We start from the raw sequence: 27,220 nt of genomic DNA, 5'->3' as shown, positions 1-27,220 counted from the left end.
TTGCTTTTGTTACACATGGACTGTACAATGAGACTAATAATTTAAGTACTATATTTAAACCATTGGACCTGTTTTATTCAAAATAAACATACAATGCTGCAGTTGACGACTTTTATATATTTTAACCTTTTCCCAGGGAAAATAACGTACTCGAAGAAAACCCCACCAACTTAACGCGGATTTTTTTTTCTGCAGGAGGCAACGCGTGTATTAATACAATCTCTGACATGTGACCAACTCTGCCTCATGTGCCGGACCTCCTCAGAGCTTGGAAGCTCAGCAGACTTGAGCTTGGATGGGAGATCACCATACATCATAAACAAGTTGTCATAGGAGCTATGAGGCTACGTGGTGGACAAGGGGCCGTGCAGCAATACCCATCGTTGTACAGGTGTCCCTCGATTTACCAGCATTCGGGTTGAAAACATTCGCGGTAACAAAATTGACCAATTACGGATACTTTTCGATGCGCGACATTTCACAAGCACCCGGGAGGCTGCGTCGTGATCCATCCGCGATCGCGTCGCCTCCACAGCCATCAGCTTGCCAGTCATTCCAACACGCAGGTTGTCATTTTATATTACTTATTAATCAATCGTTCATGTTTCCATTCCTTATTTTTGTGTTAAGTGATATAGACGGTGTATATTTGTTGGCGAGTAGTAGAGTTGGAATGACTGTCCAAAACACATCCCTAATTTTTTTTATTACATTCATGGGAAGAGCCGTTCAGATTTAGACATTTACTTTTACGCGATTTTTTTTTAAGGAACACGCCCCTTTTTGTAAATCGAGGGCATCCGTGCCGTACTCCTCCACTCCCGGGTCTGTGCTCCCTGCCTTCAGCCAGCAATGATCACGCGTCAAGCACGGTAAAATAAAGTGTGGGGAAGGGCACTCATTCAGCAGTGGATTGACAAAGGGCTCCGTGTGAACTTGTATCTCATACAGGGACCTCATTACCTAGATACAGGAGCCAATCCCCTTTCGTGCCTGCCTGGCGAGCGAGCCACACTCGGCCTAAAAGGGTCAAGGCTGCTATGGGTCACACACAGGAGCATAAAACAATTAACATATTATTGAACCCATCTAGAACTCGCATACACATCACCTAACAACCATACTAATATCTATCTAGGAACCTGCAGTATAAAATAACTCTGATAAAAGTACCCTAATCTACAATACAAAATTACTCAGTTGTATATTTTACAATTAAAGCTGTAAGTACTATTAACCGCATCTAAACGAGTAAATTAACCTTCATTTTGTGATAGCTTATGTTTTTGTTAGTTGAATTGCCAACTTTTTTTTTTATACACCTTGGAAAAAAAACCATCTGGCAAATTGCATAATGTAGTAAAGGTTGTTGGCTTTGTAGTACAATGGGATAATCAGGGTTAAATTTAAACCAAGTATTGCTCGTGCTACATTAATTTCACAAATCCAACAACTAAGTGCAGTGAATTTTAAGTCCACGTCCGTTTTCGCACATTAAGAGCCCAGGCAAAGCCAATCAGAATTCGCTATTAAAATATTCCAATTAAAAACACCTTATGTACTTTCAATAACTAAATTGTAAATATCCTTGGCTGGTGCTCCAGTAATTAAATAATTTAAGTAAAAACCTGGGACAAAACTGTCAAACAACATGCATCAATGTAACCTCCCTACTATACAGCGTTCACAAAAAGTACGATGAAAAGCCGCTGCGATGTTTAACCATTAGCACCTCAATCACAATGCTAAGTTAAAACTGGGAGGGTGCATCACGGCAGCTGCCGTCCTGCGTGTGGATATTTCACACTGCACTTGTGAATCAAATTTCTACCAAAACGCCACGCCGCTCGCATGCCCCACTTGGCTGCACCTGGCCAGGTGAATGCTTTGTGTGTGTGGGGGGGGAGATAATCTCACGATGGTGTAAATCTTTACATATTTACATCGAAGTAACCTACATGGTCCCCAGCGTGAGGGCATGTCGGCTAAGGAGGGGAAAGCGTCAGTCACGGTATAAGTTCGTAAGCACAGCTGGGAATGCTGACAGGATAGGTGCACTGTAAACATAAGGCTGTGGAGGTGCAGCAGCAACTTCATCATGGGTGCATGCAGTGCAGGTGTTTAACATTACCGGTTTAATAATTAGAATATTTGAGACATTTGCGCCATTTTGAAAGGACAAGACAATCACGAATGCGCCATTTCACAGCTGGGTCGTCTGCCAGTAACGGAGATGTTGCCGTGCGGCTTACTCAATTGAGTAGTTTGTCTCTGTAGCCTACATATACACTCGCAATGGGCATTCATCGATTGATGAATGGCGGTTGTTGTTGCTGCTATGTCTTTGTGTGGGGTAGCACAAGAGGGGAACGCAAAAAACATTCTTTAGATAGTGGCCGGTCAAATGGGAGGTGATCGGGGTGGTTGTAGTCGAGGGGCGATAGTTGGCACAGATGCATCGGGCCATCACTTGGGAGCTCAACAGCCGAGGCACATTTTACCCATAACCTCGGCTTATCTTTGCAGCATTTATCTCGGGAGCACTCGCGAAGCGTCACCTATTTGGGCACCTCCATCTCCGCTTGAACCCTCACAAGTTGGCTCTGTCGGTCCCTTCACCTTGCCACCTCTGAACCTGCTGGAGGCAGCACCGCCAAAACTCACCGCTCGGAGCATCATGACCTATCTAGATTTGAAGCTTTCGTGACTGCAGAAATCCATACTCTTTGGTTCTTTCGGTAAAGTCACGTAGGTAGAAAATAAAATAAATACAATTCCTTGCTGTGGTTTTCCCACCAGATGGTTGCTTGTGTTGCAATCGAAACGTCGTGATTTATTTAATTTTATACCTACGTGACTTTACTGAAAGCATCATGACCTATTTGTGCTGAACAACACGAGGAGAGCCCAGCTCGATGTTTCAAAGCTAACAGACACGGCGAGACATTGTAATGCTGTTGGACCCGGGCATGAGGTTGAATGGCCGGTCAAGTTGGTTGTATTACAGAAGGTGGAAATTGTGGACAGCTTTTGGGGTGCTCAACCGTGTGCAGAGGGATCGTGTGAAGGTGCGTGTGAACGTGCAGCCTAGTTGGTAAGCGTGCTCCCGCTGCCCAGACGCAGAAGTAGCTTCTGGCACTCGCGCAGACCGCGCTTGTCCCCCGCGCTCTCCATTGCACGCGCGGCCTCGGCCAGCATGGCCTCGCGCTCGCCCGGCGCGGACAGGAAGGAGGGCGGCAGGTAGCGGCACGCCATCACCAGGGCGGAGGCGCGCTCGCGCTGCCCCGGCTGGCTGTCCCACTCGCGGCTCTCTGTAGCACCCACGCACGCAAACGTGGGAATGCACACACACGGTCAAGCTGCTTGGTCAGACCGTGAGAGACACCTCATGTCGTGAACCGTGGAAGACCTCCAAAGGGCGACCGACTGGGCCATATTATTATGATGCGCCCGATACCAGATAAACATATGATTGGTGGCAGGACACGAGAAGAACCTCATTCTCAAAGGTCCGACGTGCTTTCTCGGAAGGTGCTGCCAAGAATGTAAACTGTTTAATCTTCAGCTAAACATGCACGTTGAGTTTCAAAACTTCCTTGAAGGCCAGACATTAATTTTTTTATGTTTAGCGAAATGTTTTGCCATGTTCTTGTGATTGTGTCATTAGTGTTTCTTAATCATGTAAAACATACGAATCGATCCATGATGCATATTCATACGAACATTCTTTCCACTTTAGTTTTAGTGCTTAGGTTTAGATACAGGTTTCCCTCACTTCATGCGATAGGTCAGCAACCTGAGTAGGACAGAGTACACACAACGTTATCCCACGTCCGACCACGTAGCTGCAGGAGTGAACTCAAACTGCGTAAAGCGAATTTTGGGTAGACATAGGTTAGCCGCATATAGTGTGAAATCGCCCAAAACCAAACCTGCTTAAAGTGTCAGAAGGAAAAACTGAAAGGATCTCAGAAATTGTGTCCCTGTCCTCAAACGAGCATTGAGCACTGCTCATCTTCAATGGCGCTCCTGAGCCAGCGGTGGAAATCCGATCTTCATATGGCAGGAATGATCCTTATGAAAAATAAGTCTCGATCCCCACCACTTGTTTAGCGGTGGGGTAATTAGTCTACTGACCTCGGAGACCAACGGCTCAGCCAATTTCTGGCAGGGATTAACTAAACATGTCATGTTTAGGAGTGCTATTAATCTGACAACTGATCTGCATCCCAAGCCATAACTAAGCCAGAGCTCTAAAACGGTCAGCTCATAAAAAGTCAGCATAGCGGTGTTGCGTTTGCCAGCAGATGCCAATACATTTTTCCAAGGGAATGTTGTGACCACGCTTGCACCAAATAAACAGCAAGTGGGTAGCTGGCACAGCGCTTGCCTTTCGCGGTGGTGGCAGGAGTGACGCGCCGGCGCAAGCTGTTGTCGAGAAGACGCTGCGTGCGAGTTGGGCAGGCGCCCGCCATCAGTCTCGCGGTGGCCTCGTGCAAAAACATCTGACCCAAGCGTGCAAACCAAGTGAAAACATCACACATTAGCATCTAAATATTTTCCGACTCCGCGCAACACTGGCAGGGAATGGAATTACCGGTGAAGACAGAATGCGAGCAGGGAAAAGGGGCTCAAAGTATGCAAAAATATAAAGTATATCATACCAAAACAATTTTCATGGGTGCAATGCTTTAGGGGAGTTCTTGTATTATTAAAAGTGGTCACTGTTGAGTTGTATAAGTAACGGAAATGCATTACTTATGAGCATTCATCAAACCAAATCAAGCTGCTGCAGTTGTGGAATCGTGAACTTAAAAAAGGCATGCATTCGTATAAGCCTGACGTGTATCTCAGAAAATAACAAAGATCCCCCGTATAGCTTTAAGACTCTTGGGGTAAGTGCGTTATTGAGTACCTATGAAGGCCGGCACGGCACACATGGCGGTGAGAGACCAGCACCAAGCCCGGCCGCCTTTGTCTCCCTAGTGGTGAGTTCACTACACACCACTGCACCAGATACTACATTTTTAGGGCGAGTCAATCTCGGGGAGGCCCAGGACCGGTACAGATAACTGTCACTGGTGTTGGCGACCGCTCCCCTTGGAAAATAACTTGCGCGCACACACACAGGTTCGCAATTTATTCTTCGCGAGCTCAGCACAAGTGCGGTCGTGCGAGCGCAGATGAAGTGAAGATGCCCGCACCTTCCTATGTGCGGGCGGGAAGCCCTGCGCGATGCGGCGCAAGCTCGTCAGGTCCTGCTGGAAGCCCCGCATCTCCGCGGGCGGCGCGGTGCCCGCAGCGGCCTGGGCACTCGCCGTCTTTTGCCACGCATGCGTACGTGTACTCAGCAGCATGTCGCACACAAGTAGAGCCATGGCCTGCTCTCCGCACAGACGCGCATGCGTCACACGCGGCGTGGTAAGGAGGACGACCGCGCAGCCACCCGCTCGTCTCTCTCCCCTGTGCCAAGCTGCCGTGACATGGAAAGATCTTGGCTTTGCCCACAAACTGTGATTTAATGGTTACAATCTAGATTTGAAGTTTTCGTGACTGCAGGGATCCATAATCTTTGGTTCTTTCGGTAATTTATTTTATTTTATACCTACGTAACTTTACCGAAAGAACGAAAGAGTATTAATGGATAGATTTTAAAAGCGATAGTTTTCTGTGCGAGACAGCCAACTGATACGCAGCAAAAAATCACACGGCATACACCGCTAACGGGCACACAGGTCATTTCACTTATAACAAAACAGCAACAAAAATGACACAAATGTTTTTGATGTGTAACAAAGTGAGCTACAATTAAACAACATGTTAATGTTGTATACTGCTGGCAGTATTCGTGAAGGATCAAAGTGATATTTTGTTCACAAAGCTAGTGTCACGATTTTGCGCTCAACCGTAGTTTGGCTTCCAGGTTGCTGACCTTTGGGCCATTCTGTGTACGTCTTCGGTCAGACAGCAGGCCTTTTCACTGTATCTGTGCTGCACTGCAGATGCATTGTACATCCCTTCCCATACAATGCAACTACAATGCACCACAGCCACAGTTGAGCTCTTAAATAATCCGTCTTCAAAAGGGCACAACTCCGCTTGGTGAGGGAAAGCACAATGCGTGGGGCGTGAGACTGTTCCTAATCTGGCTTGCTCTCGGCTCAATCTTGGTAGACCCTGGTGGCAACGGCATAGCTAATGAGTGCGCAGGCAATGAACGTGAACTCGGCTCCAGACGCTGGGCTACGCAGAGGGAGGTGCCAACCACGCTGGGCCACCGCGTGGTAGAGTTGTCTGGCACTTTGAGAGGCCTGCAATGTTCATATCAGCTCTGCACAGTATTTACTTATTCAGGTCATAAATCTTCTGTTCACACCTGGAAAGGATACTTGATCAGTAGGTGATGTTTATCAAAGAGATTGGCAGTGCAAGGTAGGGGACATTGTGGATTACAGGACAGGAAATCGCATCGAGCGCACATCATGTTATACGTATATATGTTGAACTTCTTTCGCACCTTACGTTGCCAACCATGCTAATACAATCGGAGGTGCAGGGAAAGGACAACAAACTAAACACACGAAAAAATGTTGAAAACAACTGAGATGAACTTACAGTACTAACTTGTATTTAATGTTCTATTTATAAGTAGCAGAAAATAATTGGCTTGTAAATGCATTTCATGACTATCTTGCATACGTCTAGTCACCGAATGCTACATATGTAATGATGCATCGATATTTTGATTAAAACCGAATATTCTCATGCGATATGCATTTTAATGCGTATAAATAAATGTACATTTTGCGTGAGATTTTTGCAAACGTTACGCTCATTCCACAGTTATGGTAATGCAGTAAACTACAAAGCTGTATAACTGAGACACAAAATAGTATGAGACTGGATAAACTAAAGTTAGATATAATAGCAACAGGCAAATCATTAAAATTCCTCAATCCCTAAGGCAAGAGGGTGAACGTTAGATGCCCAAAATGCACGCAATAAACTAAACGTGGAGGGAAAGACTGGAGGACCTGGAGAAAAATCTACGCGGCCACAAAAAGTACATGCAATTTCCAAATAGACAGTGTCAGGGTCGGGGTCGAACCCACGACTTCCTGCATACCAGGCGAGGTAATTAACCTCTCACCACCGCAGGTTAATAAACACAGGTGGCCCAAAAACTGTACGTGCAGCCCCACCTTGTCGATGGGCCCCTGCGTGCAGTGCAGAGCCACGGCCAGGTGATCCCGCAGGAGGCCGCCAGCGCACTCGCACATGGCCAGACAGGCGTCACAGTGGTCCTTGCGGCCTATGAGTAGGGCCCGGCAAGCCTGCATGGCCAGCAGCACGGCCTGCGGCAGCACGCTCCTGCACGAGGAGACAGAATCTTTATTTAGCCTGAAAAAATCCAATTAGCTATTAAGCTCTTTTTCCCAGATATCCAGGAGGGGTGGGTCAGAAAGTTACAGCAACAAAAAACATAGGGCTGCAAAGTATAGGAAAGGTAAGCAAAAGTCACTAAAAATACAAAGAACATTTTTTTTTACCAGGTAAAGCTCACTTAAGTCATTTTTTTAATCTGTAATTGTGGAATGCTTGGATGTTGTCGGCCGCCTGAATCGCCCTTGAAAAAGAGCTTCTTATCTTAATGGGCTTTACCGAGGGAAAATACAATTCTGATTGTGAATATCTTGACACATGCGTTTAGATTACTTGGCTGCTATACATTTCCATACGATAAGCCACTTTGTTGAGCTATCATTTGTGGCCAGGTCACTAGTGGAAATGAGTTTCATGCTAAAATAAAAGTCGTTAATAGCTGAGTTTATAGACCAGCCAGTACCGTCACCGGCACACCGCACGTACCGAGCCAGCTTCAGCTCGGAGGGGAGGCACTCGGCGACGGAGTAGAGCCTCTCGGCCGCCTCGTCGTCGCCACGCACCCAATGAATGGCCACCATCACCACGGCCGCCCACCATTTGGCCACCGGATCCATGCCTGCCACACGGTGAGTAGGCCAGAGGATGGAAACACCATTGTGTTAGAAAATACAAAACCCAAACGGCATTGTGGTTATACCTCTTTTTTTGTGAAATTGGAAAAGAGGTATTACAGATTGGAGACACATACCTGAGCTGTGCATCTCGGCTTGACTGGCATGAGTTTGAAGCTTTGTTAATGAGACATTTAAAATGTCAGGTGCCATAGCCTCCTAGTCACTGCAGTAACATTACATCAGTCATTTGTCTTGACAGTTTTAATTATCTTTAACCTGCATATGTTCTCTAATATGTAGGTAGAAAAAATAATAGATCACGACGTTCCGATCGCAACACAAGCGACCGTCTTCAGGTGAAAGAACCAAAGAGTATGGATTCCTGCAGTCACGAAAGCTTCAAATCAAGATTATATCTTTCAAATTAATGCCAAGCATACATCGCTCCATGCACACTCTCAAGTTAAGCTTAAAGTATACTAAATCTAAAATGTACTACTAGCTTCATGATAGTTTGCAGTCTTGCAGCATTAGTCAAGTGTATTTTGTGTAACCAGGGGAAACTCAAGAAACCAGGAGTCTCATTTGCAAGAGTGACCTGGGGCATTCGTCTGGCAGAAGGAAGCTGATTGCTATTTATAATCCCAAATGTGTAATTTGAGGGTAATTGACAAATGTGATGAATTTTAACCCCAACTCTGGCACACAATGGCCGACTCTTGCGAATGACATCGGGGGATCTTTTATGTCCACTGTGAAGCAGGCAGCACTTAATAAATATTATCGTGGTTATTACAATCCCAGTAATAACCAGGGTGGCCGCTGGATTCGAACCGTGAACCTCTGCAACAAGTGGCTAACGCTCCACCACCAAGCCGCATCACAAACTAAATTTCGCCACGGGCTTGTGACGCTGACGGCACTGCCGAGCGCAGACACTCACCCGTGACGGCGGTCATGTTGGAGCCGATGGCGTAGGTTTGCTTGGTCACGACAGCCGCATTGGCGCACTCCGTGAGCAGCTGCAGGTACTGCAGTGCTTCTGAGAACTCCCTGCCAGGACGGGCACAACCAGATAGCACCGAGTGAGTGAGCGAGCATGCGTTGGGACGGTTAGAAATGTGAGCTATGTTAGCGGTGGCTCGGGTATAGTTTCTACTACGGAACTGTTGATTTATTGTTATCATCTTTCAATGAGGGCACATTGTGATTTGGCTGCATTTGAAAATGAATAGTGTGGTGGAAGAGTACGCATTATGCTGGGTCGTATGACTCGTGTCCAACAAAGACAGACCGCGACCACCCTCGTGACTTTTGAGCAACAGCCACTGAATGCACTGTGCAGTTGTGCCAACATTTATGTATTTTTGCAGGCAAGGGTTCTTTAATAGAAAATACGCATCTACAGCGTTAAGTACAGCTGATGCCTCGAATGGGGAAAAAACATACATGCTTGAGGGCAGCTACGTATGAGTGCCATTGTGCGTGGCGTGCGTGCGTGCGCGCGTGTGCACGGGCGTGTACCCGGGCTCGCATGCACCCTGCTCGCCATCGCCTGGCCGGAAAATGGTTCCCAACGCTCGTTCAAGCAGGTGTTCCCGGAAAGCCTGAGCCACTTGTGCCAGGGGGTCCACTGTGAGAGACGAAGCACAACTGTTGTAGAGGAAAGAGCACCTTCATTATGGTGAAATAATAGCAACAGTGGGGCTGAAACTGCACTCAAAAGTTAAGCACCCACACACTGCTGCTGAGAATTCAAGACAGGTTTGGTAGCCGAATTGCACCTACCATAGGTGGGCTGTGGTTTGCAGGTTGATGCCAGTTGGCCCCCCTTACCCAGATTAGCCGACGTGGAGTAGCAGCTTTGCAGGGGCTGGCTGCGAACGCACCACCCACCGTCCACAAAGAAGCGGTGGCCCAGCGGGTGGCACAGCCACTGCATAGCGGGTGGCACTGTGCCCGACTGGTTCAGGCACACCTGCCGTGCACCGCTCAGGAAGTATCGCTGAGAAGGGAAGAGAGGTGGAAACAGCACGCCATTAGCGATGGGGCCAGTCTACTTCACAGCCGGCAATAGAAGCGGGCCAAGCGAAGAGAGTGGCTCTATTAGGGATGGCAAAGGAACGAGTAAAACTAATATCTATACTGTATGCGGGTCATTTCTGTAATCTAATACAGGGGTTATTGGATCACACAGATTTATGAAACTTCCAAATATGAGCTGTACAAGATGGCTAGTAGATGTTAGTGCAACAAGTGGGTTTGTGATTCTCTATGTAAACGTCTGAGGAGAGTGTTTTATCTGCTCATATACATGGGGTTTCTTTGGGTACTCTGGTACAATTACCATGTAAAATAAAACAAAATTCACTAAAATAATTTTCCACATCACAATGCAGAACATTAATGTTATTAATTTGAAAGGTTTGTCCTTCCCCTGCTCCTCGGGTTAGGACAGTTAGCACGGTGGGCTACATACGGTTGAACATATGTACATACATACGGTACAATCAAAAGTCGCATCGGGGAACTCGCAGCACGAGTTGGAAAAACCTCCGCAGTTCTGACGTACGCTGGGGCGTTTGCAAGCACTCACGGCCAGGAAGTGCGTGCGGCGTGGAAAGCTGGTCTTGATGCGTAGGGCGGCCGTGACATAGACTTGGGCGAGCGTGTCGGCTGGGAGGGTCTCGCCCGCGCATTCTGCAAGGTTGACAGCGCTCAGCGCCACGGTCACTGCCCAGGCGTGGCCCTCCTCCAGCTTGCCTGCACGCACACGGCGGCACCGCCAACTCATCCGGGTGCACGGGAGACGCGTGCCCTTGCGAGGGCACGCAGTCAAGCGCAACTCAAGCGCGAGTAGTTGTCGTTGTCAGCCTGACACTCGGCATTTCTGGGTAAAGGGCTCCCCCAATTGTCTGCCATTCGTTCCTTTCCTTAGTTGCTTCTCCGAACTCTTCGACTTTGAAATCATAGCAGATTTGTGGCCAATTTGAGGTTCATGTTGCCACCACGCTGAAGGTTCTTTTATGTCCAGGAGAGGCTTAAATAGCATTTAGGGATTAATATCCTAAAACGTTTCAAATAGATGTGGTGCTTGGTGTTGTAAACTTTAAAAAGTTATATTTCCGGTTCAGGATAAAGCCTTTTAATCATTCAATAGTCTTGCTACTGGTAACAGGGTCCCCTGGTTATTTCTTGTTCAGTTTATTCACTGTGTAAAACTCATTGCAGATGAATGCCTGAGCCAGCACGTTTGTATGTGGACTGAATAATTAACTTCCACTGTGTGCCCTTCTCGATATTAATCTCTGTACACGCTGCGCAATATAATCTATGAATTGCACAACAGGGTTGAAGGTCTTTACTTTCTAGAGAACGTTTTTTGCAACCTAAACAGCCAGCATTGTGTAGGTCAAAGAATGGTTGTAAGTCCAAGGCCAGTAAACTTTGGGGATCTTTCCAACTACACTTCGCGTTGACGTCAGCGACGGGAGGCAGCACACCGTACATAGCCAACCGAGCTAATAGGAGGTGCGAAAACGAGCTCGCACCCACCCACCCGTCATGTGCAGCTGGTGCAGCTTGTGGTAGACGAGTGCGACGTCGCGCATGCCCTTGCACGCGTCGGCACGGGCCCCAGGGTCGGCGCGTAACGAGCCGGCACGGCAAGCCAGCCAGCGGCCCAGTCCCGCACGCTGCAGGAGGTGCCGCAGCAGGCCCCAGCCCAGGCTGCACGCGAGATCGAGCGGCGAGGTCGGCAGTGGACGGCCCGCCGCTTTCAAGCTCACACGCAGGTTCTCGGCAGCCGCGACAAACTCCCCCTGCGGACGCAGAGAGAGAGAGTGCAGTTTTTTTTCATTTTAAGTTTCGCTTGACCCCCTCGCACGCGGATTATGACGCTGCACGTTGTCTTATCGCTTGAATGTGAAGTTATTCAGTCGAAACGCCCCCGCCAAATACTTTGAAAATGTTTAGTATAATGTATTCACAATATTGTGATCACACTCATTGAAATGCATGCCAAGCTTCCATCAGCCGCCGCCATCTTGAAAACCACGCTCTACTTTACCCAGTGTTTCTACAAAAGGAAGTATAATTTCCACCACGAGGTTGTCACACTGAATAGATGACGTCCCACGGAGAAGGCTGCATGCACAAAACATCAAGGCGTATGCACCACGACTGGAATGCTCACAAATCATAGCCATCCACTACATTGGGCAACATGCCTGATGGGTTAAGAAGATATGAAAGTTTGTTTCCATTTCTGGGCGATAGTATGAATTATTTTAAGAGTTTGCCATTTTCATTACAGTACAGGGGAAGCAACTTGGAAGTTTGGAATATAACAGGGCTAAGAAACAAAGATATAATTTAAAAGAATTAGAAGGTTGTAATGAATGAGATACGTGCAGGATTGAGGGCAGGTTACCAAGACAGCCATTGGTGTATCACCTATAACTTTGTGTCCAAGGGTAAGAACTAAAGCTGTAAGCGTGGTCAGGAGCTGACTGCAGTGGCCGAGGGATCTAGCAGAAGGAAATGATGGCACCAATGGCAATGACCATGACAGCTCAAAGCTGGCAGTCACTTGGTACAGATGGGTGCACGGGTTCACTGCTGTTAAATACTGTGAACTGACCCTGGCTAGGTCCATGTCAGCCTGCTTCCGATGCCTCCAGAAGAGCAGTGCGGCAGGCGAATGTGGCCGCATCACCGGTTCGCCGTACACGAGAATCCGCGCCAGGACAGCCAGAGCCAGCACCCCATTCACCAGCCACAGCAGCAATGTCGGCATCAGCCAGTCCCACCAGCTCTCGGGCCCATCTGCAGTGACAAGCCAGTTGGGAATTGCTATCGGTAAAAACAACGGTGGCATTTTGTCTGACCGGCCATTAACAGCTGCAGATAACCTTACCACTGTTATCTGTAGCACTGCTTTTTTATATTGCAGGATAACACTACAGGAAATTGCCTTTCGCGACAGTAGATGGCAATGAGAATAATTAAACTGATGTAGAAAAAAAAGAGTTTTTTAAAGTTGTATACAGAACTAGAACTAGACAACACATTGTGATCACATTTTGAGTGCAGAAATGCTCAAGCTGATGTGAGCTTGGAGAATGAGAGTCATTGGTTACATCCTAGACACTGTCCGGAATGAAGCGTTGGGCAGCTTTAGGTTTGTGTGTGTGGGGTCGGTGCTACCGTTGAACGAGAGAATGTTGCGGCCTGGGTAGTGCATCTGGTTGGACACCAGCCCTGTGGCACGCAGCAGGAACCCGAGTGGGTTGACAGAGAGGCACAGGAACAGGAAGCCACAGAGCAGCACACGGGAGCGGTCCACCATGGTCAGCCCGCCGGGCGAGCCTGGCTCCTCCTTGATCTGCATCTGTGGTCAGGTTAACGGCGTTCGGTGAATAATCAGTTTCAATACGAACATGGGAAGATCATTATTGTAGATGTAATGAATGTTGAGGGTGTAATCACTCGGGATGTGCCAAATCTCATCAGATTTCAGAATCTCAGCAGGTTTGAGCCTGGACAGTGGACTGATGTGTGACTAACACGCATAAAACAGGTGTTGCGGGCTGTAGAGCAGCAATATCCACTGTTTTTCTCTGTGATTCAATCTGCCTTTAACCTCTTAACCTGTGTGAAGTATGGTCAAATAACCCCCACAAACACCATGGCACGGGAAGGCCCTCGTACTCCTAATCGTTCCCCCCTCTCGTGCACAATCCCATTTCCGCTCCTTTTCCTACTTGCCCCCCCTAGGCACTGGAACAAACTTCCCCTCCACATTAAGCGACAAGCACCCTCCCTGTATAGTTTCCGCTCCTCCCTCAAGACTCACCTCTTCTCCCTGGCGCGTCCTTCCCTCCATCCCTAGGTACCCCCGTAATTCCCGTACCCACTAAACCTCCCTCCCCATACCCCATCCATATTCACCGTATCACTTTTAGCTACCCTCATTGTACCACTCATAACCCTTGTAAAGAGCCTTGGATAACGGCGCTATATACAAACTTGATTTGAAGCTTTTGTGACTGCAGCTAGAAAACGAACTGGATGCCTCACTAGCACAGCCACCGTTGCGCGTTGGTTCGTTTACATTGACATGCTCATCTCTCACAATACAATGGCCACCTCCTCAGCTCTCGCATCAACTACACCCCCCCCCTTTCCACCCCCCATCTCGGTTCCCATCTTTGGATTTGCCACTCCCTTAGGCACAATCTCGAGCCCCCACCCTCTTGCCCGATGGGGAAACCCCCCCTCCCCCCTCTAAATATAAGGACTTGTTTCAGCAGCTTGTTAATCTCTCCCACCTGAAGACGATTGCTTGTGTGGCGATCGAAACGTTGTGATCTATTATATTTTTTCTACCTACGTGACTTTACCGAAAGAACCAAAAAGTATGCGCTATATAAATGAAGTTTCAAACTATCGTTTGGAAACCCCGGAACACACACACACAAACCGAGTGTGTGTATGTATAAGATTTGTTGTTGTGCTTTTCTTTAACTAAACGATGGGTAATCCCCGCTCGAAAAATCCTAACCACGGCGTTTCAGGACTGCAGTGACCACCATACCTTGCTGTCGTCGTAGTAGGGGCTGTCTGGCTCCGAGTCACTCGAAAAGGGACTGTTGCTGCGGTTGGGAGAGCTTCCGGCGTCCGAGTTGGGTGGCGTGGGCAGCCCCAGGGGCTCTGCTTTGAGATCGCTGCTCAGGGGCGTCCCCTCCAGCGTGTCCATGGGAGTTATTCCCACGTCCACCAGCTCCTTCAGGGTGTCTGCAGGTACCGGGTTTACAACATTCGTGTAAACTGCTACGTGCAGCAGTAACCTGGCCAGAGCGTGGTGGTTTACGCACACTGTGGCACTATTAACTCGGTGCCACGAGTTCGATCTCTGAGCATGGCTGAAATCAGTGGTGAGTTCGGGACTGGCTATGGGTCCCCTACACCCTCCTTTACCAACCCGCAATGACTGGCATGATGAAGTATGGTCAATTAACCCCATTTAATTAAAAAGGCGGGGACAGGCATTCGTATAGGAGTGGAATGACAAAGGGCCGTGTACATTATCATGATATAGCCATAAACAGACCAAGAAGGTGGTGTGTGAATGGAAATGTCATGGCTGCATGTGTTGGTGCTCCAGCCGTGTGCAGTCCTCGGCCAATCTTTTAAAAACCTTTAAAAAATGTATTTACAAATTTAGCTTACTCTGAATATTTGACAAGACCAAGTTGGCAAATTATGGTGGCATGTTTTACGCTCTTAAGTTGCTATACTAAAGAAAATAATTGCTAGAGAGGGCAATTATCGAGGGTAAACGACGAACAAAACTATGAAAAGCAAGCCGAACGCAAGCAAAATTAAGTGCATTTAGGAAACCAAACTTGACAATAAAAAACGGCATACCATTGTTACCATAGAAGCAATGTTAGTGCATAGAGATCTGAAACTCCAAATATGCAGGCATCAGGGTCGGGATCGAACCACAAATTCCTGCAATCCACGCGAGCGAGATAACATCTCGCCACTGCGGAGCCTATTTAGATCCAACTTTACGTCCCCCCCCTACCCCCGAGGACGCTAGTCAATCCTCATTCATTCACATCGACAAAGCTGGGTTGGTAACTGGAGATCCAAACAGGTTTGCAGACAGGCAGGAGATCATAGCTACAATGAAGGCAAATGTGGTGGGAGAGAAAACGTACGTCCTTTCTGCGCTGCCATCTTGAGGACAAGGTTCTCCTGCTTGAGCTTCTGGTTGGACTGCTGCAGGTAGCGGATGTACTCGATCGCCTTGCGGAGAACCGATGACTTGTTCAGCTGCCCCGCCAACAGTTGAAACAGCACAGAGCACACAAGGTAAAGCACTCGCGGTGCATGTGTCGCGTGTCGCGTGTCGCGTCTCTCGTTACTGTGATTCGTCATACGGAATCAAATCCACGATAATCCTCTCGCCCGTTTTTCAAGACATCCTTTACATTGTGATTATTATTACTCGTTCAATTGTTTAGTTTTACTCATAAAACTTTTCTGAAATAATGAAATCAGAATAATTAGGTTAGCAAAATGTATATATTCCGATTAAATGAGTAATTTTCGAAATATTTTCCAAAGTAATAGATTTTTGGTTTGTTTTAGTTTGTGTTTTGTTTCGTTCCTTCGCCCGCACCTCCAATTAACATGGTTGGCTACGTACTTGCATACATGATATAATTTCCACATGTTATGTATTTATTTATTTCTAATGTAACTGAAAGCATGTGTATTATATATTGTCAAGTAAGTAATTATGGCAGGCTTATGTTGAATTAACTGCAGTTAAATTATAATCTTTATTTCTACTGGAAGTACAGCAAAGCACAAAAACAATTGAAAATAGTGAAATACAAGAAAAAGTTTGGCAAACCGATTCCGCTATAATTGATTAAAAAACATTTGGTTTGATCGCGTAAATATGTGTCGTAAACCCACCTCCAAACGACACAGCCAATTAGTAAGGTTTGTCACGTAGACAAAATGTACCAATTCGTTACTACTTGGCACGGTGTGTTTGGAGAACAAACCCACAACATTGACAATTTCAGTTGACGATGTTTTCCCTGGTGAAGCTGTAGTCACTTTACTAATTGCCTGTGTCGGATGGAGGTATGTTTACAAAACATTTATACATTTAGGCGATCTAGCCCAAAAAACGTTATTATGAATATCGGTTGCAAAAGTCGATGTGTTCAAGTGTATCATGGCAATAGTGTTCACAATGCCCCCTCTGCACACCCCCCCCAGCTCACCGAGATAGTTACCTTGCCCTCGCTGCCGGCGATCATGTCCTTGAGCTCGACGATCTTGTCATTGATGGAGGAGCGGTAGCGCTTCTCGATGGCGTTGTGCGCCGTGCGCTTCTCCCCCTTGTTGGGCAGCCCCATGGGCTTGCTGCTCGCCGACAGGCGGTTGATTGGCAGCTTGTCCGCGTCCACCACCATGGGCATCGTGGTCAGGATCGCGTTTCCACTCATCAGCGTCTAAAACAATGCAGGTCGTGAGCACGTGAAGTGTGCCAATAGGCATTGTAAACAAACTGATGATTATCTGAGGTAATGGGGGAGGGGCAGGCTGCATAGTTTTTGCTAACCTACCTAAAATGGGGTGAAGATGTCTGTTTCAGTGTCACCGAGTTATAAGTGAGCAGTAGCGAAGAATTACAATTTTCTATTTCAAATCCTTATTCTATAAGCACAGTTAATGCTCAACTCGGTTTATCGGTCCACAAATAATTAAGCATAACTATCCAGTATATATAAATATACACAAGAGCAATTAAATGAGCTCATGGGTGACACATTTTGCATTAATATCCTCGTCTTGGTTGACTTGGCCCATTACTCCTCCTAGGTCGACAAACACCGCGAGTTAAAATGATGGTTCACAAGTGCCAGGACTGGTCTCGGATATTGAAACAAAGGTAAGATTTTACACCACTGACTAAAAACCAAAACTGAAAATGACTACCTCCCATCCCAACAGGAACAAAAATTCACCTCTAACTTTATTTGTTAAAGAACAAAACCAATAATAATAAGTCCTCACTTTTTGCACAACGCAGAATGCGCCCATTATAACGCACACTGTTATTACATGGAATGTGGCCCTGTTGTAATACGGTTTCTGAGCGGTCAACGACAAACTACTTTTTGGAGCTGTGCGGCTAAGCGGTTCGTTATGGCGCGTGGAATTTTACAGTAACGTGGCGGCGGACCCTCAGTTATTTGTCTCACCATCTTACTGTGTGTGTGTACATCGCATCTCGCCAAACTTTATCGTTACTTTATTTATGGCGAAATCTTTTCACGTAACGCAGCACTTTTCAGGAACACATCTTCCACATTAAACGAGGACTTCCTGGAAATGTCTACGTTAACACCAACACACAAACGTCATAGATAATAGCCTTCATTGAAGACTCTAGTTTGCGAGTAGAGACGCACAGTGGTGTCTGTAACAGCAGCGAGTCTGTGTGTGAAGTCAGGGGCCACCTGAATAGGTGTGGCGTGCGCTGTTGCGCTGCCGCCACTGCCAGGTCCCTTTGGGGTGCCCACCACCGTGCCAGGGTCTGCCTTGAGTGTCGTCAGTAGAACAGAGTCCGCTTTGATGATCTGGGGCTGCAGTAACACCTGTGGAAACATAGTAAAAGAGGACACCTGCGGACAGCAAATCAACAGCTGAACTTTCAAGTAATACATAATGTGGTGAAGCGACACTGCGAATCCACAAAGAACATCTTAAAACTCTTGAATATGAGCGCAATGTCTTACTTTACGTGTTAAATGTGGCGTTGCAGACACTACTGAAAGATTAATTCTGACATTAGTGGTTGGGTTATCCCACCTGCTGCACCTGTGGAGACATGCTGACAGCATTGACAGCCAGACGCTGCACTTGCTGCATGTTGTGGACCTGCTGCATGTTGTGGACCTGCTGCATGTTGTGGACCTGCTGCATGTTGTGGACCTGCTGCACTTGCTGTGGGGATACCATCACTGACATCGCTTGGGGTGACATCGTCACCTGCTGCATCTGCGAACACGAGATTTGACATCTCCACTAATGAAAAGGATAAAAACGAGACTTGGCTTGACAAAGGGTAACTCTCACCGACATCAAATAAACACATCGAGTTCCTTGGTGTATTCAACAGCAGTGTGTAAAAATAAAGAATTAGGAGAATCACTGCCTTCGAAATGAAAGCCAGAAAAATCTTTACATTTCACAAAGAAGTCCTGGAAACAAGAGAGACAAAGAAGCAAGGCTATATTAGCCCAAGTACAGTAAGTCCTCGCTTAACATGTGGTGTGCACACAACGCGTTTTCGCTGTACCGAAACGGGGTTCATCCATTCGAGAATTTTTTTTACACAACGCGAAATGCGCCCATTATAATGTGGAGCATGCAATGTTACAATGCTGAACGCTCCCGTGATAACGCGCAACGCGACCAGTTGTAACGCGGCTTCTGAGCGGTCGACAACAAACTACTTGAGCTGCGCGGCTGAGCAGTATGATACAGTACGCGTCATGATACAGAGGCGTGGCACAGCGTACCCTCGGTTATTTGTTTCGCCATATCACTGTGTGCGTGCATCACAACTACCACGTTAAATGAGGACTTGTTGCACAGGAAACTGCAGCATTTCAGACACGTGATCAGGATAACAACATACTAGAAAACAAAAAAAATACAAATATACCTCATAACATTTAGTCCTGCAAGCCAAGCTCCATATCCATAAAACTCTAAATATCTCATAAATATGATTAAGGATATTAAGCTTAATCCTAATGATATTCTCGTAAGTTTTGATGTGACCTCTCTGTTCACAAGGGTTCTGGTCAACGAATCAATTAAATTACACTCTGGTAACGAACAACGGTTTGGCCAAAGATATCCGAAGACTAGCTGACCACTGTCTAAAGAACATTTACTTCTTGTGGCAAGGTGACTTCTATAAACAAAAGTATGGAGCAGTAATGGGCTCTCCTTTGTCTCCTGTGATAGCGAATTTGTCCATTGAATATTTTGAAACAAAAGCACACTAAAACCATCTGCTTGGTTTAGATATATGGATGACACATTGGTGGTCTGGCCACACGGCAAAGATACAGATTTGGCACGGTACATAAAATACAGAATTTAATATCTGGTACAAAAGATGTATTACCGAAGCTATCAACAGAAGGTGTGTACAGGATTAACTGCACGTGTGGTAAATGTTATGTTGGGCAAACAGGACGAATGATCAGCACGAGACAAAAGAACATCAGAGAAATATTAAATTATCTCAAATGCAACTGGCAGCAGCAGCAGCAGAACACGCGTGCCAACAAGGACACTCAATTGATTTTGATAACGTTGAAGTTTTGTTCAAAACTAGCAACTACAGGCCAAGACTAATTCGAGAATCTATCGAAATTTAAAGAAATAAAAATTACTTTAACCGTTCGGATAGCTACCGTCTTAGTGCTGCGTGGAAGCGAATCCTCAAATAATACATTATTTAAATGCATGCCTACAAAGGGCAGCGTACTTCAATAGGGATTACCGTTGGGAGGGCTATTTTAATAAACACAATAGACAGGAAGGACAAGTTCAAAGGGCTCGCATAATTCACATGCATAATGTACGTTGCCTCGGTAATCCCCCCCCCCCCCACATTGTGCAAGAGCACAGAAAGGTGGTCAATACATCTACGCCTCTATATAAGGAACGAAACAGTAAGACTTCTCCACAAATCTGGCTGTCACCTGATGAAGCTAGTTGTAATTACTGGCGAAACGTTGTACTCCGTTTGTAAATGTTGTGGCTTGGCTCTCCAACACACCCGTGTGCTGTACTAGTGACGAATTGGCACGTTCTGTTTACGTGACAACCCTTACTAGTTGGCTGTGTTGGGCGGTGGCGAGTTATAACAACACATTTATATATTTAGCGAAAGCCTACGTGTTAAACAAGCTCTATATGTTGATAAGCTCAAGTCAACAAAAACCTGTTGGGCAGCATTGGTCACATCACCACCATTACCCATAATCAATGAATTGATGGATGAAGGCCTCCCCAAGCTGTCACCATCTCTCATGGTCCTGATGTAAAAATTCACCGAGCACCTGCACACACAGGCTGATCTTATCGCTGTCTTTGTGGCAGAGGTCCCTTGGGACGTGCGTGTTCTCTAATTCGGCTGCCACTTGTTAATTATCATCCGTTCTGGCAACGTGTCCTGTCCAATCCCAGTTAGTTTCCTTAACAGTCAAAAATGTGTCATCCATGTGTTCTTATCTTTGCCTCATTGGAATCCCAAGCATGCATATCTCTGCATTAGTCAAGGTAAAGATAAAACTAATTCTCCGGAAGATAAAACAGCTCACCTGCGGCGCGATGGTCTGGTGCATGTGCGGCGAGACGGTCAGCTGCTGCACATGCGGCGCCATTGTCACGTGCTGTGGTGTCATGGTCAGATGGTGTGGGGTCATGGTGACCTGGTGTGGGGTCATGGTGAACTGCTGCGGAGTCATTGCGACCTGGTGTGGGGTAACGGTGAGGTGCTGTGGGGTCATGGTGACCTGCTGCGGGGTCATGGTGAGGTGTTGGGGCGTCATAGTGACGTGCTGCACGTGAGGTGAGATGCCGGTGGGACTAGCGGAAGTGGTGAGGAACTGGTGAGTGGGCGTGACGCTGTGTAGGTGGTGCTGAAGGGTGACGGGCTGGAGGGAGGGCGTGCTCACGACCGTCTGTATCTGCTGCTGCGCTGGTACAGCTGCGACACAGCACGTGCAATCGGGCGAGAAATGTGCAGGCGTTATGTTTGAAAAATAGCAAACAAATAAAGACCCCATGTAGCCTTAACATACTGCTGGGGCTAGTGCTGTCAACGAGCACCTATGCACCTATGAAGGTTGGCATGGCGCACAAGGAGACAGTGAGGCCAGCACCACGACCAGATTTGTCTCCCCAATGTTGCTGTTAATATACAGTAAAATAGGTACTCATTCATGGCTGAGTCGACCTAGGGGAGGCCCAAGACAAGTTCAGATAATTTTCAGATCTTAACTGTGGCCAGGAATCAAGCTCCAGACGCTGGGTTCAAAGCCCAGTGTGCTCATCACTATGCTACCAGCAATAGTGTGCACACACAAATGTAAACAAGACATCAATGCAGTATTTTTAAAAGGCAGTGCTTTTTACATTATATTTTTTTCTTGGTGCAAGTTCATAGAACGTCAACAAATGAGAGTAACGTACAAATATACTATAATAAGGATATGGGTTTGTTTAAAATGTTTTAAAAAATAACTATAAGTTCACGGACATTACCTGTAAGCGTGCCTTGCGGGGAGTAGTTGAGTAAGGTGGGCTGCGTGATGTGCACCTGTGTGGGGCTGGCCGCGAAGCTCTGTGTCATAACCACCGCTTGCTGCTGCCTCTGCTGAGTGGCCTGAGGCAGCTGGGATATGATCTGGGTCTGGGGGTACCGAGCCACACACACTCTGCACGTTAGTTGTGAATTACATATTTTCAAACCATTTTGGAACGTATGAATTTTGTTTCTGTTATAATTCCTGCAGGTCAGTCGCAATTATTTAAATAACTATAGCAGATGTGTAACAGTAGTTATTGGAATAATACAAAGATCTCCCGTATAGCCTTAATAGACTGTTGGGGCAAGTGCTGTTAGCGAGCACCGATGAAGGCTGGTACCGCACACGTGGGGGGTGGGTGGCAGCACGACGCCTGGCTGCCCTTTTCTCCATAGTGGCGATGGCATTGACATCTGCACTGAAAAGCAGCCCCACATGAGTCAATGCCCTGCCTGAGTAGGCGGTCATGGTGTAAAATGACCCGAGTAGCTCGTGATGGGAGGTGGCTTGCCTGGGTGTTGGTAAGCTGCAGCTGCTTCTGTGAAGTGGGAGCCGTGTGTGTAGAAGCAGGTGAAGGCTGCACCACTCCCGTGGGCTGTGCTTGCTGGGTGCTGGTGTGATGCAATCCCACTGGTTGCTGCTGCTGGGCTTGGCGGGCCATGGGCTGGGAGAAGGTGCTCTCCATGGTCAAGCGGGGCTGCACGGAGCCTTTAGTATCTGAGCCACCATTTGTGGATAATTGTCCATCAAACAGCCCGGGGAAGTCACCATCCTGGGTGTTGATGTATTGCAGCATCTCTGCATCAGTAGAAAACATGGGAAGACAGGGATCAGACCAATGTGGTGCACTTTAAATAATTAGATTTTAGAATACTGTACCATGCTCTTCAAACGGACAGCAGTCAATACATTGAGTCCTGCAACTATGAATGCTAACACTGACCATATGTTCAGACACGTATTACAATGCATGTAATGTGATTACATATGTACACTGAATAAGCTAGGCCAACAGTCCAAAGAACATAGACTGGTGGATAGTTGAACAGTCATACAATATGATTGGTGAGCAAGTGGACTATCTGAGACAGACAGGAGAATTATTTCAGCGGACAGTTGAACAAGCCGGACTGGCTGAAAAAGTTACGGATAAACTTAAAAGTCACACAAGCCAACAAATGGACAACCGCACAGAAAATAAAAATGTAGACAATTATCAGTGGAAGTTGTACTGTCCTTATGGGCACAGATAGACAATCTTTCAGGTTAACTAAGATTAAGTTCAGGTAATCTAGCAGGCGAACACACTGACAAGCAGATATGAATGTCTCGCAGTCCACCTGCCTCATCGACCGGCGGGCAATGTGACAAGACACGCCTGTCACAAGTCACTAACAACAGAAGAAAGGCAGTGACAGACTAAGAGGTGGTCAACCTTACAGTTGTGAGGATAAATGCACAACCTGATTAGTGGAGATTGACAGCCATATATACACACACACTGACAAGCGGATATCGATTCCAATCAAAATACGGCGAGACAACTTAGGTAGGAAGATATTACGACAAATGAAAGATCATGTGGACATTTATGGCAGGTGTACAGCCCCATGTGGATAAACGCACAGCTGAGAGCGAAGAGGGTTGACACCACGTGGCGGACAACGTCATATTTATATCGCGTGAGGTGAACAGCGAACACAGACAGTAGCTAGCATCCTAAGGCTGACACTGCAACAGTGACGGCCACTATAATGGGTCCCACGCTAACAATGTAAGTCTTTGACATTGACAAAAGTGACTAAGTTTGCCACACTAACAGGCAGTGTAAGTCCAGCATTGGCGCCCGCTGACGGTGTAAAAGTCTGACACTGACTGACAAACGCCGTGACACGCGAACAGTACGACTCCGTTAACTGACGGCGACACACGGTGACACTGACGACACGCGGTGACACGGTGAGAGTGACACGGTGACACTGACGACACACGGTGAGTGACACACGACGGTGACACTGATACACGGTGACACTGACGACACACGGTGAGTGACACGGTGACAGTGACGACACACGGTGACACAATATGACAGTGACAGGTAGACACACACGCTGCGACAGCCGGCCACACACACACACAGCGAGTCTGATAGCCAGTGACCGCCACCACCACCACCCAAGCCGCCTCTCGCGAGTCTCTCTCGCCGCGCACCGTCGATTTCGCTGAGTAGGACGTTGTCGAACTCATTCGACGAAGCGAGGCTCGGGTCCAGACTGTCCAACCCGTGCTCCTCGAACGCCATGGCCACCGCGGGAGGCTGCGCCTCCATGCCCGCACTTGGGGCGGAGGCGGCGGCGGCAGACGACGGCCGAGGAGGCTGCAGAACGCGGAGGAGCCGGGAGAAGCTCAAGCGGGGGGATCCTGCACGCCCGCGGCCATCTTGTCGGGAGGGGTCGGGGGGGGTGACGCCGGAAATGACGCGAAAGTCGTAGAGGTGGTGCCACTCGCGCCGTGGCCAATCAGAGCGCAGCCCGCGGTGGGCTGATTTGACGTCACGGCTCAGTTTCTTGGGTTCCGTCCGGAGTGACCGAGGGGGGGGGTTGGGCGCGCCACCCCGTTGCCAGGTCAGAGGTTGTTTACCTTGGGTTGTTTATTTACAAGTACGCACTGCACGTACTTTGCATGTTACATCTTGACTTAAAGCTTTCGTGACTGCAGGAATTCATATTCTTTGGGTCTTTCGGGAAAGTCACGTAGATATAAAAAATATATAGTGATATTTGTATTATTTTTCAAGATTGAACTGTTTATAAAGTTTGAAATGGGCGTGGCCCAAATGTCAGCAGCCAAACATTTTGGACAGACACACATTCACAACTTTGCCTTCTATATATATGGAGATATGTATTGTAATTTAATTTGTATTGGGATTGCGAGAGACGGTTTGAAACTTGGATTGACTGCGGCTGTTACTAAAGACGATCCAGATTGACTTAGGTCGGCGAACGTGTTGCTGTGTGTATGAATGTCGTTGTTTACGATGTCTTAGCAAGCTGCGTGAACGCCTCTCTCTCTCACGCCGCCAATCGTCAGTGTCGCGCCACCCACTAGACCCGCTGCGGCTGCTCCACTCCGCAGCCGTCGTCAGCGCTGTCGCTATTATTATTGTTGTCGCTATTATTATGTCGGATAATAATAGCGACAAGCACCGATAATATAGAATAATAGCGACAGGAATCAACACATTCGTCAGTGTCACTGCCTTCACAAGGACACGCATCTAACAGCGAGGCGTGCTTTAGCCCAAGGCTCTTTACGTGCCACGAAGGGACATTGTCAGAACCGTCGCATGTTCATCCTTCTACGACGTTACTCACGAATGTCAGTCTCTCCAACTTGCGAGCTCTTATGAATGCTTGACGATTCAATCCCACGGTGATTGGATGACTATCACGATGGAAGGTCGCGATTTAATGATCCGTTTTTAATAATTGCTTCATGTTCTTGGTTCTTTCGGTAAAGTCACGTAGAAGGGAAGTAATAAAATAATAAAAATAAAACATAATAAAACAATTCTCACGACGTTTCGGCCACAACGCAAGCAGCCGTCCTCAGGTGAAAACCAGGTCTGTCGAGGCGACAGCGTCTGAATGAAACAGCACACGTGCTTGGAGCATGTATATAAGCTGGGTTGGAAGCACGTGTGCTGTTTCATTCAGACGCTGTCGCCTCGACAGACCTGGTTTTCACCTGAGGACGGCTGCTTGCGTTGTGGCCGAAACGTCGTGAGAATTGTTTTATTATGTTTTATTTTTATTATTTTATTACTTCCCTTCTACGTGACTTTACCGAAAGAACCAAAAAGATGAATCCCTGCAGTCACGAAAGCTTTAAATCGAAATTGCTTCATGGTGAAAGTAGTGCCGCCTAGTGGTTTGGTTTTTAAATGTCAGAATTGGCTCAAACTCCGTGCATCCTGTCCAGTCTTTAACTGTTTTACTTCGCTGAAAGGCCGCTCTCTCTTCAAATCGTCAAACACCACCATCATCATCTTTATTATTCTGCGTTGTGACCTCAACAAGCTGTATTGTACCAGAATCGTTATTGAGACAGCAGGAGGAATCCTTTAAGTTCCGAAGCTTTTTTCACATGTCCAGTAGTATCACGTGCGTCCAGCAGTAGTTATGCAGTACATTAAACACTGCAGGATATGTAGACGTATCTTTTAGGGGCTAGATAATTTTAAGCATGTAGTTATTGCAATACAATAATCATACCACTTTTGAATGTCTAATGAAGCTTACAAATTCAAATACAAGAGCATGTGTATGTATATACAAATTTTATTTATTTGTTTGAAAACCAACACAGAATACAGTTATAGACTTGTTTTTATGAGCTTATTGCATGAACGTCAAACATTCAAGGACAATATTACACCACTCTGCTATTTGCAGCTATGAGCTATGTAATCAACAGAACCTTGTTATGACCCCGTGTCGTCGATACAAGCAAACAGCACAGTTCACCACACGTGCAAGGCAGCCCAAAATTGCACCCTGCTACTAGCTACCTCCTCTGGTGTCACAGAAATTAAATTCCCCCAATGAGAAGTTCCTCATGGGAGTTCTCTCTTCTTTCAAACCCCAGAATACTCTCCCAGAATCTGGCAGTGACGGTTCAGTTCAGCACTTTGAACCATTGGCATCACTCGCTGGAGTCCTTGGGGCTACACTCGTCAAACAATTGCCATCGCTTGTGAGCTTCTCGGCGCAAAACTAAATGATGCACGGCCCGATCCTTCATTGATTGAGGTTACATTGCGAACTCGCCAACCCTACCAATGTAAGTGGTAGGCAGGGTTGATTCTTAAGACGATTCGATACCGCATCCACATTTGCAAAGAGAACCATTGCGCCGCTGTCTAAACATTTTGGAAAATGTTTGAATTAAATATTTTGGTTGAAAATGAGTATACAATAAAAGCGATTCAAACATTGGTAAGAGAGCACTTGACTGTAATTGTCGTGGCTGTTGCGTACACGCTGCAATAATTAACCAGTTGGGGTACTATAAAGGCTATCGGCCAGAATTTCTGCCAAAGTTAACATCTATAAAACCTGAGTGTGCTCCTGGGTATGATGATATCTGGAGGCTGCATTTGGCACAGCACAAATGCTGTCCAGCTGCAGATAATCTTGTTTATACATCGTATGTATATTAAAACAAGTGCTTTGATACTCACAAAATAGAACCCAATATAGACAAAGGAGAAACGATGAGCATCTA

The 27,220-nt window shown here is 46.8% G+C and overlaps 1 protein-coding gene across 5 annotated transcripts; it reads right to left on the bottom strand.

Annotated features, from left to right (window-relative positions):
- Positions 1–34: 34 nt before the first annotated feature.
- Positions 35–24,403, bottom strand: SREBF1 (sterol regulatory element binding transcription factor 1). 5 transcript variants are annotated; one of them, XM_078863371.1, is made up of 21 exons: positions 24,143–24,403; positions 22,443–22,729; positions 21,888–22,035; positions 20,942–21,330; positions 18,408–18,623; positions 18,056–18,220; positions 16,815–17,044; positions 15,731–15,855; positions 14,599–14,798; positions 13,209–13,392; positions 12,643–12,827; positions 11,560–11,821; positions 10,597–10,763; positions 9,837–10,005; positions 9,525–9,633; positions 8,944–9,053; positions 7,870–8,002; positions 7,203–7,371; positions 5,205–5,381; positions 4,391–4,505; positions 35–3,311 (listed from the first exon to the last, which is right to left on the bottom strand). In XM_078863371.1, the coding sequence occupies exons 1-21, from the start codon at positions 24,258–24,260 to the stop codon at positions 3,088–3,090; spliced, it is 3,882 nt and encodes a 1,293-aa protein (XP_078719497.1). In that variant the 5' UTR covers positions 24,261–24,403; the 3' UTR covers positions 35–3,087. The 5 variants fall into 5 exon arrangements, with proteins under 5 accessions (XP_078719497.1, XP_078719506.1, XP_078719525.1 ...); XM_078863380.1 differs by having other exon boundaries at positions 16,827–17,044; XM_078863399.1 differs by having other exon boundaries at positions 18,056–18,193.
- Positions 24,404–27,220: the final 2,817 nt, after the last annotated feature.

Source organism: Lampetra fluviatilis, chromosome 1 (assembly GCF_964198595.1).
Source record: "Lampetra fluviatilis chromosome 1, kcLamFluv1.1, whole genome shotgun sequence".
Taxonomy (NCBI): Eukaryota; Metazoa; Chordata; class Hyperoartia; order Petromyzontiformes; family Petromyzontidae; genus Lampetra; species Lampetra fluviatilis.
This window is presented reverse-complemented; position numbering and strand designations above follow the sequence as displayed.